General features: G+C 38.1%; 1 protein-coding gene across 1 annotated transcript in view; it reads right to left on the minus strand.

Moving 5' to 3' along the window:
* Window positions 1-11,848, minus strand: part of Uba6 (ubiquitin like modifier activating enzyme 6) — a 69,225-nt gene extending 57,377 nt beyond the window's left edge. Inside the window, exons 1-5 of the mRNA XM_031342910.1 lie at window positions 11,615-11,848; window positions 10,084-10,146; window positions 4,187-4,281; window positions 3,549-3,577; window positions 44-138 (exon numbers count right to left, since the gene is read on the minus strand). Coding sequence (XP_031198770.1) covers window positions 44-138; window positions 3,549-3,577; window positions 4,187-4,281; window positions 10,084-10,146; window positions 11,615-11,685 — 353 coding nt within the window. The 5' untranslated portion in view covers window positions 11,686-11,848. The remainder of the gene's footprint in view (window positions 1-43; window positions 139-3,548; window positions 3,578-4,186; window positions 4,282-10,083; window positions 10,147-11,614) is intronic.
* Between the last annotated feature and the right edge of the window lie 4,403 nt (window positions 11,849-16,251).

Genomic DNA, 16,251 nt, shown 5'->3' on the forward strand with positions numbered 1-16,251 from the left:
ACAGTTAAAAAAATTTCATGACAATGTATCAAAATATTTTTACCTGTTTCTCTCATTAACAACATCATCTTCACACAAGAAGAAATTGGTCCCTAGATCCCATGCTTGGCATTTTTTTGTATCATGAATTGTCAGAGCCTTTAAAAAAATGAGAAAAATACCTGTTAAGAATAGAGCCAAGGTGTATACCACCTCTAATGCTATGTACAATGTGCTGGAAATGCTATGTCTACATGAGTAACAAAGAGAACTTAGTGGTATAAGAATTGAAAAGAATATACAATTACATCTTTATTCAGAAGACAGGACTATAAACACCTGAAGAACTCTGAGGAGAAACTACATGTGACAAGCTCTAAATCTATGACATTAGCATGCTATAAAAATCAACATAAAGGAAACATTCAGAAAAACATACAAAAAAATTTAAAAATTCCATACTCCATATGATAAAGGTAATGGAAAAACTAGAAAAAAAATGTAACTTTTACCATATCACATACCATATAGAAAAAGATTAATTTAGAATAATGCAACATCTTCCCCATCTATAGACTGGCAAAGATTTGACAACAAATTGCATTATGATGGTACTATGAGGTACTCAGCCTCCATGGAAAGAAATTTAGTATAACCTCTGGCAATAAGGCATATATTTCCTATTTTTAGGAAAAGACATTCTTAGAAAGTTTCAAAAGTACTTACAGTCAAGGTTATTAAGTATAATTCTATTAAAAACACTAGAAACAAAATGTGTATCATCATGGGAAATTTTGTCTAATGTGATACATCAGCAATTATATCTTCAAGTAACTATTAAAAAAATGAAACAAATATTTATCACTATACAGTAATCTTAGGGATAGGATGTTAAGCAATAAAAAGCAAGGCACTTTAAGAAACACAGGAAGAGACAGATACATAAAGTTTAATGGAATATGTGTGTATACATTTGCTTGTATTTAGATACAAATGAGTAAATAAAATGTAAAAGTGGATGATCTAAGGGGGAAAAGAGTATATAGAAACCAGGCTGGTGAGATGGCTCAGCGGGGAAGAGCACTGACTGCTCTTCAGAAGGTTATGAGTTCAAATCCCAGCAACCACATGGTGGCTCACAACCACCCATAATGAGATCTGATACCCTCTTCTGGAGTGTCTGAAGACAGCTACAGTGTATTTACATATAATAAATAAATAAATCTTAAAAAAAAAAGAGTATAGAAACCAGACTAACCTCAATATATTTTTTATTTTATGCTTAATTTTGAATGAAATAAACATAAAAAGTAGTCATACTGAACTTAGTGACACTAAATGATACTTAGAATTCAATCTGAAATAATCTAAACTGTTTTTGAGTAGTTGGCATGATTGACTGGAAGAGTGACTGAATATGATTTCTTTAAAGCTGTCAGTCAAAAATAAGGCATTTTAGAAAAGGATAAAAGATATAACTTTTAATAATTAGTAATATTAGCTGGGCGGTGGTGGAGCACACCTTTAATCCCAACACTTTGCAGGCAGAGGCAGGTGGATTTCTGAGTTTGAGGCCAGCCTGGTCCACAAAGTGAGCTCTAGGACAGCCAGGGCTATACAGAGAAAACCTGTCTTGGAAAAACAAAACAAAACAAAACAAAAAAAAATCACATTCTTGTTTTCTTTTGTACCCTAACTCCTCCCAGAGACCCCCCTTCAATACCTACAATGAACCAATTTTTGTATTATTAAAAACAGAATATTCAATGAATAAAAACATAACACAGTATATTTAAATGCACAAGTTTATCACGGTACATATGTAATCAGAGTTCATTCCTGACAGCTGAGGGATGGTCAGGATGACTTTTGGCAGGTGGTAAAAATTCAGTATTTATCCTGCCTTTTGTACATGCAGTCTACCTACATACACACTTTAGTGAAATCAGGTAAATCAATGAAGAGAAAAATATTTCTAAAATATTATTACAATTAATGATCAAAGGGGAAATGACAACTACAATTAATGAAGTAATGAATCAAGGCACTGATGGTTAATGGCTAAAGAATAATGAAGAAGAGAAAAATAGGTTGTTATTATCTCCTGGTAGGACATAGTATACTTCCTGTGAAATAGTCTTGCTATAGGAATCAAATCTCAATTTGTCTTTGGATAGGACTACCAGTTTATAGGAAAATATAAGACACAAGTAAACGCAACAGTCTTTCCCCACTCTTTCTGTTTTGTTGGAGATAGGCCTTGCTATGTAGCCCTGGCTGGCCTGGAGCTTACTAGATACACTAGGCTAGGTTTTCAACCTGTTGGTCTTTCTCCCTCTTGGCCTTCAAAAAGCTGGAATCAGATGTGTGTCACTATACATGTCACAAAATGACTGCTTGTTTTTTCAATAAACAAATTTTGTTAGGGTGAAAAAAAAATCAGGGAAGGAAAACCTACAGATTAAAAGAAAAAGATGCAGTATACAGATTCTCCGTGGCTCCTGATTAGAACAAAATAAACTTTAAAAAAGATTTCTCAAGAAAACAAAGATGAACTCTCAACTGGGCATTTTGTGTTTATGCTACCAAGCTTCTAGGACGGCACCAACACCCCATATTTCTTGACAGTTAGGCTTTTGGATAACCCCCTTCTCTTGATTATGGGCTAGTGTCATCAGCAGCTCTATGAGACAGACACAGAGCTAGAAACTGAGAGTAACCTCTGGTCCATAGCCAGTAAGGACCTAAGGTCTGCAGTTCCATAGAGAAACACGGCTGGCTTCAACCAAATGTGAGCCTTGCAAACAAATTATTTGACAAACTGCACTCAAAATGACTACAGCTCCTATAAATACTGTTTGCAGTCTTGTGAGAAATTGTAACAAAAGGACAGGCTAAAATTTTTGCTCATGCAAACTAGATATAACAAATGATACTGTTAAATTTTGGAGTTAATGATTTTATAGTAATAAAAAAACTAATACAATATTAAAGAAATTAATACATTTAAGGTGTTAAAATGGTACTAAATTGTGGTTATATTAAAGATATGTACTAAAAATATTTAAGAATGATAAAACAGCTGAAGTTCTTATAAAGAGAATTTAGCAATTGCAACCAGTAGGGACTGAGAAGCAAATATATAAAACATATATGTATGCTGAGTTCGTAACCTAAGCTGTGTGATAAGTAATAAGAAATGTGTTAGGTGACTCTTTTTATGTTTAAATTTTCAATAAATTAAAAAAAAGAACAACAGCATTAATGTAATTAACAGCAGCTATGTAAAATAAAAAATAAGACAAAGTACACGATCACTGCAAATCTGCAAAAAACCACAACAGTTCACAATAAACTACTTCTCATGCCAGGCAGTGATGGTGACGCACGCCTTTCACCCCAGCACTTGGGAGACAGAGGCAGGCGGATTTCTGAGTTCGAGGCCAGCCTGGTCTACAGAGTGAGTTCCAGGATAGCCAAGGCTACACAGAGAAACCCTGTCTTGAAAAAAAAAAAAAGACAACCTACTTTTCATACTGAGGGTATACATTCACGGGGTATATACTCACCTTAATCCCTGCAAGAACAAGATTCTTTGCTGTAAAAGAAAAAGAAAAAAGAATAACTCAGCTTTGTAAATTCATACCAAACTCATATTCATGGAGTTTCATCACACTTCTGAGTAACTACAACTTTTATTACTTGTATAAGAAAGTTAGAAAATACAGGTTAAAAAAAAAGAATTGATATAATTTTGCATAATCAAAGCATTAAAAGATATCTATTCATTTTTCAGTGTTTTAATGAATATACTATGTAACTATAATAAAGTAAGAACCATCACTTAGCCAGGTAGGTGGCACATGCCTTTAATCCCAAAAAGGCAAAGAAAGATGGATTTTTTTGTGAATTCAAGTCCAGCGTGGTATACATATTAAGTTCCAGACAGCCAGGGTTACATGGTGAGACACTGTCTAAACAAAACAAAACAAAATACAGAACAAAGGAATGACCATATAATAGTTATTAAGGTCACCAAATAAGAAGCATTGGCTTTTTGGTGGAAGACCATACCTCTGCTACAAAATATTTTGTTAAAAAATTTGACCAATATTTGGAAGCTCATTTCCTTTAAAGAAAGTAAGAGTAATGTTTCTTATCTTATGCAAAAGTATCACAGAAATTATAGAAAAAAAATACTGCTTACCAATTTCCACTCCAAGACCACCCATACCACTTAAGAAGACACAGGATTTGGCCATCTTCTGCATTGCTGTGTCACCAAGAACATATCTCTGTCGACTACATGTAAAGCACAATGAAAAACAAAATAATTATTTCATCAATAAAATATGCCTTAAAGTTTCATCAACTAACAACACTTGATTCTGTCCAGAAGTGTTTTAGATAAATTGTACAACATTTAAAGTTAACCAACTGAATTACTAACTAACACATTCTGAATGTGATGTCGTTTGTCACACAATCCACATTCTAACAGAGCAGAGGTGAGCAGGAGCTGTCCTCTTTATAGAATAATGCTAGGTAGACTGTCATTGTTCTATTCCCTCCTGTTCCACTCATTTCATCATTTCAGGGATCACTAATGGCTTGGGATTCTGCTATCCTTGATTTAAAATTCTAACAACAAACAGGATTTTGGAGGGGAAAATTCAGTTTTTTTTTGCTTTTTTTTTTTTTTTTTTTTTTTTTTTTTTTTAAAGAGAATTGGCCAAGCAACTCTTGTGTGATATTTTGCATTGAAGACCTGGTAAAGTACACTTAGTTGGATCTCATTATGCTATACATCTGAAGAACAAGCAGGATAAGGTCAAGGTTTTAAGAAAATATGGACTAGAAATTAAAAAAGGTCTGCTCAATGACAAGTCAGTAGCAATAGTTTATCTGAGAGAGTTAACAGGACACAAATAATGTACCAGATAATGTACCAAATAATGTCCTTGTAGATAATATAATTCCAATAAATTCTTTTTTTTTTTTTTTCTTCAAGACAGGGTTTCCCTGTGTAGCCTGGCTATCCTGGAATTCACTCTGTAGACCAGGCTGGCCTCGAACTCAGAAATCCACCTGCCTCTGCCTCCCATATGCTGGGCACCACTGCCCAGTTGAGATTATGGTTTTTCACTTTAAAAGTTTTTACTTTAATTAAAATATTTTCTCCTTCCAATCTCTTCTCTTTGTTCCTCTCTATATACTTTGTTCTCTCACAAATTCATAAGCTCTGGCATCTTTTTAATGTTTGTTACACACACACACACACACACGCATGCTTATGAATATATATTCGTAAATATATAAACACAATCTTTTCAGTCTGTATAATGTCACTCATACACATATACATTCAGGACTGACTACTTGTTGTTAGAAAATCAATCGGAGGGCTCTTCCTTGGGTACACTATTTTCTCTCACTCTCAGCATTCCTTAGTTGCCTACAGTTCTTTGTCTAAGGTTGGGACCCATTGAGATTTCCCTCTTCCACATTAACACAATTTATTTATACATACATGTGGGGTCTCTAAGGATGACCACAGGGGCCAGAAGAAGGTATCAGACACCCCAGAACTGGAGTTACTAGAGGTTTATGAGCTGCCTGATGTGGGTGCTAGGAAGGAACTGAACTCAAGCTTTCTGCAAGCTCAATATGTGTTCTTAACGGCTGAGCAATCTTACTCATCCACATCTATAAGATTTACTCATTTGGATTAATGTAAATGCTCAGTGATTTTCATTTTTTCTGACCTACTATACCAATAACACTACTAAGTGTGCATGCCATAGAGTAGTGAAAAGGACCAGGAAAAAGAAATCACCTAGTTGTTTACTTGGAGAAAAGCCTAGCTACTAAAATTTCTACCTTTGCTAAAAGAACTATGTTCTCATATTTTAACACAGCAGTGCTAACTGTACTTTCTTGAAGCCATACAGAACTCACCTAATCTCTTTGAAGATCTATAGATTATATTACAATCAGCATCTTCTCTCTTAACACATCCAATTCTGTAACTCCTAATACAAAATCATTTCTATTCCCTCTGAATATTCTAAACATTTTCTTCTGGATGTATGTATGTCAATAATCTTCATTATATGTCAATATTATTTACTAACAGCAATATTCTAAGAGGTTGGAGAAATGCCTAAATGGTTAAGAGCACTTGCTACTCTAATAGACAACCTGGATCTATGCCTTCTTCTGACCTCTGTAGGCTTCAGCCATGCATATGGTGTATACACACATACAGATAAAAACTCTCCATATATATAAAAAGAAAATATCTAATTAGTATTTTAGGTTTTTCATGTATTTATTGTGTGAGAAAATAATAGGAAGAACTTCATAAGGGTACTATAAAGGGTCACATAGTAAAAAAAAAAGTAAAATATTCAGCAAAATACCTATGACATGCCACTCACTATGAGACAGATAAACAATTCTATAAGGTAATACACAAAAGTACCAGAAACTATGCAATGCAGAAGATTATTTGTATTTAGTTAGGAATGAACACTTTCAAAATGAGGTTAATTTAGGCTGAATTCTAAAGAGTTCAAAATAGGAACAACACAGGGATGCAACTCAGTTGGTAGAATATGACTGCCTGGCGAGCACAATGCCTGAGTTCAATCCCAGCACTGCATAAGCGGCCTGGGGTTATGTGCCTACAGCTCCAGCACCTGGGAGGTAAGGATTGGGAGGATCCGGAATTCAAGTTCATCCTAAGCTATAAAGTTATGACCAGCCTTGGCTACTTGAGACTCTACTTTGGACCAAGGTGAAATAATAGGAATTAGATTTATTCTCCTGTTTTAAATAACTGGAAAATTTAACTGTTTAAATCACAGTAGTGATACAGTGTGAATTTATAACCTGCACAGAACTAAATGTAAGACAATAAGAGCACAAATCTTCCAATAGAATAAGCGTACTAATGTATTGTTTTAAAACACTATGATAATTACAGTATATTACTAATGGTTATAATAATTATATAGTTTATGGAGTTAAATAAAAGTTTAAAACTAATGATAATCACACTCAATGAAGTAAAAACTAAAAAGTAGAGCTGTGAAGTGTTCAGCTCAAGCTTGATGACTTGAGTTTTACCCCTGGAACTACAGCAGGAGGAAACCTGCCCAGATAGCACTGCCAGCTGGGAAACTAGCATTTAATTCAGTGTGTATAGATATTTCATATTCAAACCATAACATTATGCCTCAGCCTTCAGTCTTAACAGTTCCAATACCAAACTAGTATCAGAAGTCTAAGTCTGCTCAGCAGTGGTGGCATATGCCTTAAATCCCAGCACTTGGGAGGCAGAGGCAGGTGGATTCTGAGTTCGAGGCCAGCCTGGTCTACAGAGTGAGTTCCAGGACAGCCAGGGCTATACAGAGAAACCCTGTCTCGAAAAACAAACAAACAAACAAACAAACAAACAAAAGTCTAAGTCCATAGCATATTCTGAGACTAAAGGCAAATTCTTAGCTGTGAGCTGCAAAATAAAAAACAATGTTATATACTTCTAAGATGTTAGCAAAGTGATCATTTTCAGCTACTTGAGATAGAGAAGGGAAGGATGGAATCAAAGCTATACTAAAACAATGGATCTTTGTCCAGCCATTTGCTGCACATGGGATCATGATTGTTATCCAGCCCTGCCCTAATGGCCTTACTGGCTGGAACTACATGGTCTCTCTCTTGTTGGCTCTAAGTATTGACTGCACCTTTCTTGAACATAACATTCTTTTCATGTACTGGCTTCTCTATCAACCCAGGTAACTGACTGGAGCTTAAGCTTCATCCTCACAGCTCTGAGCATAGCCCTGTCAGAAGCTGCCTTCGGGTGGGATCCTGACCCTTCCACTCCAAGGTCTCATTGCAACTGAATTCCCATCAAGTGACAACATTTCCCACTGTACTGTTTGGCATGTAGAGACATGACAGAGCTCTTCATGGATGCTCATGCTCCCCTCATAAACATGTTTCTTAAAGTATTGGTAGATAAATCTTCCAGATCTTCCCAATATAGGTTTTTACATGGAAACTCTACCATAGCATACTAATTTCCCTGGTTTGTTACTAAAAATATCTTAGCATGTGCATGTTTGAATACTGCTGTCTGTGTACAAGTTTGTACATAAAAGTCCAAGGGCAATGTCTACAGAGTTGGAGCTTCCCTTCCATCATATGGGTCTTAGGGATTAACTTAGGTTGTCCGGCTTGGTGACAAGAGCCTTCGCTCACTGAACCATTTCTCTAATCCTGAGAGATGTGGTTATATACACCTGAAGCTGAGAACTTAATCACTGAGTTCATTCTTTCTCTGTTTCTTTGTTCTTAAGATTCAAGGAGCAGCAAATTCAGCATCACTATATCTCTTAGTCTTCCAGAAGTCTCAGTCACTAAATTCTCAGACTCGCACACTTGTTAAGTTAGGAGTATCAATGACTCTAACTTAATATTGCAGGTTATAAGTACTCTCAATACCATCAGGGGGAGAGTCTTAACTAACTTTAAAACAAACCAAATTAACAACTATAAACACGGGGGCTGGAGAAATGGTTCAGTGGTTAAGAGCACTGATTGCTCTTCCACAGGTCCTGAGTTCAATTCCCAGCAACCACATGGTGGCTCACAACCATCTGTAATGGGTTCTGATGCCCCCTTCTGGTGTGTCTGAAGACAGCTACAGTATACTCACATACATAAAATAAATAAATCTTTAAAAAAAAAAAAACACAAATATAATGTTTTGGCTGGGCAGTGGTGGCGCATGCCTTTAATCCCAGCACTTGGGAGGCAGAGGCAGGTGGATTTCTGAGTTCGAGGCCAGCTTAATCTACAGAGTGAGAGCCGGGACAGCCAAGGCTATACAGAGAAACTCTGTCTCGAAAAACCAAAAAACCAAAACCAAAACCAAAAAACAAAAAGAACCCCACAAACACAATTAAGGGAATTTTGTTTCCTTAGGATCACTTTCTTTTTGTTTTTTAAAGATTTATTTATTTTATATATGTATACACTGTACCCTGTAGCTAGCTGTACAGATGGTTGTGAGCCTTCCTGTGGTTGTTGGAGATTGAATTTTTAGGGCCTCTGCTCGCTCCAGTCAACTCTGCTCAGTCAGCTCCGCTTGCTCAGGCCCAAAGATGTATTTATTATTATACAAAAGTACACTGTAGCTGATTTCTGACGCACCAGCAGAGGGCATCAGATCTCATTTTTTTTGGGTGGTTGTGAGCCACCATGTGGATGCTGGGATTTGAAGGCAGGAACTTTGGAAGAGCAGTCAGTGCTCTTACTTGCTAAGCCATCTCACCAGCTCTAGGATCACTTTCAGTATAAAATGATGTACTAATTATTTTTCTCATTTCTGACAAAATACTGGATAGAAAAAGGAAAAAAAGATGCATTTGGGTCACAGTTTCAGAGTTCATTTATGGTTGCTTGGTCTCTTACAGGTGGCAAATGTACCAGTCACTCACAGCTAGCAGCAGAGACACACAGGAACTGTGGGCCAGGAATAAGCTTTTGAAGCTCACAGTAGGTCATCTCCTCTTCCTCTCTCTAGGCCCTACCTCCTTAAGTTTCTACATTTCCTCAAAAGTAGCACCAGTTAGGGACCTTTAAATAAATGCATAGAAGACTCTTCCTAACTAAGGCCTATCTCACTTAAAAAAAAAATTAAATTTCATCCAAATTATAACTCTGTCATGAATTTCTCCATTATCTATATTGTATTTTCTTGAGAATTCACCAAAATAATCTTCCTCTAAATTTGACTGCATAACTGAAGAAACTTCTACACTATTAAGAATAGTAGTAGTATTTTCTAAACTCAAGACATTTATTTGGAGAGTAAAATTTTTCTTAGTCCTATCAAGAAACTGGAGTTTATTCACACATTAAAACTTTCATACACTATATAACATGAGAAAATCCTACAAAAATCCCAATTTTAATTTAAAAGGACTTGTAGGGTATCCACATGAAATTCTTCACAGGAATAGCCATCAAAAAGGCTACGAGAGTCTGTACTAACCACTAGAAAAAGTGGGTTTTAGTCTCTGAGGTTCTTACCTGTATAATCCATCATCGATTTCCAAAGATTCTGTTGTCATGGCAGGTAAATTTTTACTTGCACTAGGGGAAAAAAAGATAAACCCAAACTATTAAAGAACAAATATGGCTTTTAATTATTCATACTCTATAATGTGAAATTCAGTTGTGTCCGAGACTAGATCCCCGAGTTACTAATGTATGTTTCCTTGGGTGTCCTCGTCCTCGGCGTTTTAAAGTGCACTGAAGTTAAGTTCACTAACTGCTGCTATGTACAGTGCTCACTGTGGAGGTTTGAGAGCAACCAGACACGCACTGCACTCTAAGCATCATCATATAATAAAATCAGCATACGCATACAACATCCACTAAAACTATATATAAACCTCGAGTTTCCTATCATCTTGTTTCTACTACACTTTCACTTGCTGGCCTATTTTACACACAATTACTTTGGTGGATTAAATTTCTGAGTAAAAATGAGAACAGGTTTATGCTCAGCACTTAATGGCTACGAGCAGCACTTACTTTCCACAAAGCTCTGTCTCACTGACTGTTTAAAGAATATGTTCAAAAAAGTCATGCCTGATTGCACATTCTTGTAATCTCAGAAGTTCAAACGAGGAGGGAGGAGGATAGGGGCTGTAAGTCATCTTTGGCAAACTTGGAGCCAGCCTCAGAACCAAAATGATGATGATAGTAATAATAATAAGAAAGCTATGAGATAATAAAAATGTTCCAACTAAGGGGCGGTTATTTGTATTCAATAATTTCTTAAGTCGATTTTAGCAGCATTGGCCTGAGCAGACAAATACTTTCATCCAGTCCTTTGAAGCATCCATTTCAATTCGCAATGTAAAGCTAATGTATGTTAAGTAAACATAATAAATCCATCACTTCTATATTTGGTATGTAGTAAAGCATATACTGGGCAGGATACAAGTGGGGCTTTCTTAATTGTAAGATGACTGAAAGAGAACGAAAACAAACACTGGGTGAGACTGTATCAGGACCGCAACTCCGTATTTTTGCAGGCTGAGAAAGAAAAACTCCAAGATCCTCAGCGGGAAAGAATCGTCGGAACCTTGGGCTCCGCCCCGCGCTCCAACACCCCCACCCCCCGTAGTAAACAGGGGGATTCTCGAGGTGTCCAGATTGCAACAGATTGGTCCCGACTTGCGCTCCCAAGAACAGTTTTCTAAGGAGCACGGCTGAAGGAGGGCAGTGCACCGTGGCGCTGAAGCTGCCTCCAGGAAGGGTGCCAAGCAACAGGGGCCACAATCCTCTCCTGACAGGTCGGTCAGAAGTGGTGACCTCAGGGAAGGATGCGGGACCCGACCGGGGAAAGCGGGGCGCGAGCTGCGAGGCCAGCGCCCACGCCGCCACACCCACCACCCGCCAGCCCGCTCGCCCGCCGGCTAGCTAGCTCCCAGTGGCTGCGCGCGGCCCCGTGGCCTCCGCGCGCTCCGAGCCGCCCCGAACGCAAGAATGGAGCCCGCGTCGGCGTTCCTCGGCTTCTTCCCGCCCAGCCTGCCCGGGCCAGGCCTCTCACCCGCAGGCTCCCCAGGAGGAGCAGGACGCCTCTTCGCAGGAAAGCACAGCCAACGGCTCAGACCGCTCCATCGCCTTCCCGGAGACTGCAGCAAGTCCGGGGGAGGCAGGGAAGGGGGCGGGGCCGCGAGGGTCAAGGGGCGGGCGGTGACGTCACCAGGGAGGAGCTGAGGGAAAGTACGCCCAGGACAGGGTTTCCAGTAGGCCCCTGGGACACCTGACTTCCGGTTGGGGCGGGGCCATGGGCGCGCTTCCTTGCAGGTGAGGGACGTGCCTAAGCGAAGGCGGCCGAGCGGGGGAGGGCAAATGCGGAACCGGAGCGCGTCACTTCCGGCTGTGAGAGCGAAAGGCTCCAGGGGGCTCCACCGCCGCCAGATGCCTGGCAAATCCACAAGTGTTACAAGTGGCATCTAGAGGAGATCGTTTTCCGAAGACCAACAAAAGAGAAGACATTTCCAGGCTGGGATTCCACTTCAATTGTTTTGGTCGTCAATTACGGATCTCTGTAGTCGAGTGACTTCTTAGAGCTGTAAAATTTGCCACTTTTCATTTTAAGGGAAGAAAAAAAGGAACCGACAGTTAATGATATGATCAAAGACATACAGCCAGTTCACTCAGATTATCAGTTCTCAGATGACCGATTTCTCATCTAATTCTTTTTTGCATTCACTCTCATTTGACCATTTTTTAGAAAGCAATTGTGTACACACAATAACCATTAAAAATCTAACTGGTGCGGGGGCGGGGGGTGGCGCACACATTTAATCCCAGCACTTGGGAGGCAGAGGCAGGCGGATTTCTGAGTTCGAGGCCAACCTGGTCTACAGAGTGAGTTCCAGGACAGCCAGGGCTACACAGAGAAACCCTGTCTCGAAAAAAACCAAAAAAAAAAAAAAAAAAAAAAAAAAGAATCTAACTGGTGATGTATTTGAAGAAACACCAGCCCAATTTTAAAAATTGGTGTTTACTTTGACTATAGATCTAGGACAGCATTCTGTAAAGTATAACATTTTTACTTCAAAATTGTCTTGAAATCACAAATATGATTTTATGGTTGGTGGTCACCACAGCATGAGAAGCTTTATGAAAGGGTTACAGCATTATGAAGGTTGAGAACACTCTTAATGGTTCTACTATCCCCCTATGCCACCACGAGCTTTAGTCACAGCCTTTAACTGGCCTTGAACAGTATTTAAGATCCAAATCACTGTAGCAGGCATTTTACATTTAGTTAAATGTGGTATACATTATTTCAAACATGATATGATAAAATGGTGGTTCAGATCTGAACAGTTTTTCATGTTTTGCCATATTTATATATTGGAAAAAATTAGTTTATCACCAGACATTTTGACAGTGAGGTTTTAACCCATAAAAGGTATAATAATATATTTAGAATATTAAAGGAAAAATGTTTAAGTCAATTATTTTGTACTCAGAAAAACAACTCTCATGTTCAAATGATACAAACTGTTATCAACACTTGATAACAACAATTGATAAGACCATCCTCTTCCTGAAACCTTCTAGAATCAATATCAGAGAATGTTTTGATAACCAAAGCAACAGAGGGATCCAAAGTTCCTCTTTGGGAACAGGCTCAAATTCAGGATAGAATTTATAATTCATTGTTTGGTAGCTTTTGTGTTCATCCTATTTCATTCTTGGTTTGTTTGTTTGTTTTTTTCGAGACAGGGTTTCTCTGTATAGCCCTGACTGTCCTGGAACTCACTCTGTAGACCAGGCTGGCCTCGAACTTAGAAATCTGCCTGCCTCTACCTCCCAAGTGCTGGGATTAAAGGCGTGCACCACCACTGCCCGGCCCTATTTCATTCTTGCTTATTAATTCTCACAAGTTCTATATTGCCATTTCTGAGTTTGAGGCACCTCTTTCAACAATGTTTTTATTATCTATGATGATGGACTATTCCTCATTCCAGCTTCTTTTTCTTTTTCTTTTGAACTTGATACTCTGTTGCTCACTTGTCTGCTAATTTCTTGTCTGTGGTAGGAACTTGAGCTCAGTAAGAACAAATCCATCTGAAGAAAGACCTGAATTGTAAGAGGGAGTCTGAGAGACTTGTTGCAAGGAAGGAATGAACTTCCCAGAGGAACCATGGATTACATTTCCAAACAAAGGATTTGGATATATTTGTTGTAGGACTTTAGGGAAGCATAAAGCTTAAGAGACGCTAATGTGAGGTAGGATATTGATAGGCTGGAAAGAAAAGCAGAAGAAAAAAAAGAAGCAAGCACCCCTCCCTCATCCTGCTGTAATTAAAAGGTCTGCATTAGGTCTAAACTACAATATGGAGCCAGGACATTGTCTTCATTGTCTTCTTGGAAACTACAAAATACAGATTTCTTTGCTATGGTTCTGTAACTTGTTGAATATGGAAACTATTTCTCTTTAACAACACGATTTGGATATTTTAACAACAAATGATAGATTCACCTTAATGTGGGAAATTCAAACGGTAAAGTTTTTGAAAACCTGTGATTGTACACAAAAAGGTTTTCTGTGAGTGAACTCAGTAACTATTCAAGGCAGAGAATTTTGTTATATGTTAAAGCAAGTTTTTATATGTTTTACTAGCTTTGTGTCTGACTTTTTCTGAATTTGTTAATGCTATTAGGGAAAATAGATTTATTTTTTAAAAAAAGATTTATTTATTTACTATTATATGTAAGTACACTGTAGCTGTCTTCAGACACACCAGAAGAGGGTATCAAATCTCATTACGGATGGTTGTGAGCCACTATGTAGTTGCTGAGAATTGAACTCAGGACCTTTGGAAGAGCAGTGAATGCTCTTAACCACTGAGCCATCTCTCCAGCCCAGGAAAAATAGATTTTTATTTCCTTAGTTCAAGAAGATCTTTACTTTCCATGGATTTAAGGGGAACTTTTCTAACTTAAAAACTGTCTCTGTTGTATGACTTGTTTAAAAAAAAAATATGACTCCCAACCAGACAGTATACACTAGCTGATATGAGGCCCCTTACACGTATACAGCAGAGGACTGCCTGGTCTGGCCTCAGTGAGAGTCTCAAGGCCCCAGGGTATGAGGAGGTCTGGTGGGGTAGGATGGGGGAGGGGGCATCCTCTTGGAGAGGCGAGAGGAGGAGTGGGATGAGGAACTGCTGGTGGGCAGACTTGGAGTGGGTAATGACTGGACTGTAAAAAATGATTTAAAAAAAGTAATAATAATCATACTACTAATAAAAGTGTGGCTTGATGCCTGTCATGTCCACACTCATTCGCTCTCCACCCTGGTGTTAACTGTCTCTTGTCTTCTTTTCTCTGTCTATGCTGAGTCTGTGTGTATGTATGCATATGTGTAAATGTATACATATGTAAAAATTCTGCAAATCAAAATGTTTACGTTGTAAATTATATATAACCAACAATCATTGTTTTTATAATGACAGAACATAGCCAAGTTTATTTCTCTTATTTTAAATAATAGCACAGTAAAGATGCTCAATGTACAATTTCTTTGACTTACAGAGATTAAATGGCTCAAATAAATTCATATCATTTTATTCATACAACCAGGACTAGAATTCAGTGTTCTTCCTAGCCTGGTGTTCTCAGAGACTAAACCACCAATTTCACGATGAAAAATTGATTACTGATGTGGAGTCAGCACATTAATACGTAGCTTCCTGAATTTTGAGCAAGATCTTTGCCCAAGGGTGTTCTCAACATGAACTAGTTGGAAGTTAACTATTTAACCCAGAGGTAATCCTTTTGTAGAGGAAAAGTCTTTATTAAAACCTTAATAATTCTTCACTGATTTGAGCTGTGGATCGGACTATGAATGTTGCAGACTACAATGTGCTTATGTCGCCGCCCAGATTCAGATGTTGAAACTGAATGCCCACAGTGATGGAATTTGAAGATTGCATTATTGAGAGATGAAAGCTTAGAGATTCCAGTCATCCTTCTGGCCCTGTAAGGGCATAACAAGAGCTAGTTTTCTCAGAACCAGAGTGGGCCCTTATAAGAGATACAAAATCTGTGGGCACTTTACAGTCTTGAGAAAGGGGGGGTTTATGTAACAGACTACAGCAATGTGAAGATCACAATTTTTAGAATAGTTTTGAAATGGCTTATAGAACAAAAGAACAATCGCCATAAGCTTGCAATTTAAATACCAGTTTCAAGGACATTCTAAAAAAAAATGTTGTTTTTAGTTTATGTGTGTATTTTGCCTGCTTCTATGTATGTACACCACATGTGTTCCTGCTGCAGTAGATAGATATCTTGAAAATTACAGATGGCTATGAGACACTCTGTGGGGACAGATGCTTGGAACTAAACCCAGGTCTCCTGGAAAGAGGGATAAGTGCCCTCAACCACTGAGCCACTTTCCAGCCCCTTCAGGACATTTTAATCGTTTGATTGTGTAGGCAACAGTGATGGCAGAGAAAAATGTAACAATTATGCTGCCATATTTACCTTTTGACTAATAAGGACAAAACTCTTGAAAATCCGTAAATGGGCCTTCAAATTTTCATGATTTTTTTTTTTCTGGGTAATATACTGTAGTTTCATCTGGATCTATCTGTTCTTACTGGGGAAGGGAGGCAATTGAGCACCCTTGTGAAACAATACCCAGTCCTTATTTGAGAG

This window comes from Mastomys coucha, unplaced genomic scaffold, assembly GCF_008632895.1.
Source record: "Mastomys coucha isolate ucsf_1 unplaced genomic scaffold, UCSF_Mcou_1 pScaffold22, whole genome shotgun sequence".
In the NCBI taxonomy this organism is placed as follows: domain Eukaryota; kingdom Metazoa; phylum Chordata; class Mammalia; order Rodentia; family Muridae; genus Mastomys; species Mastomys coucha.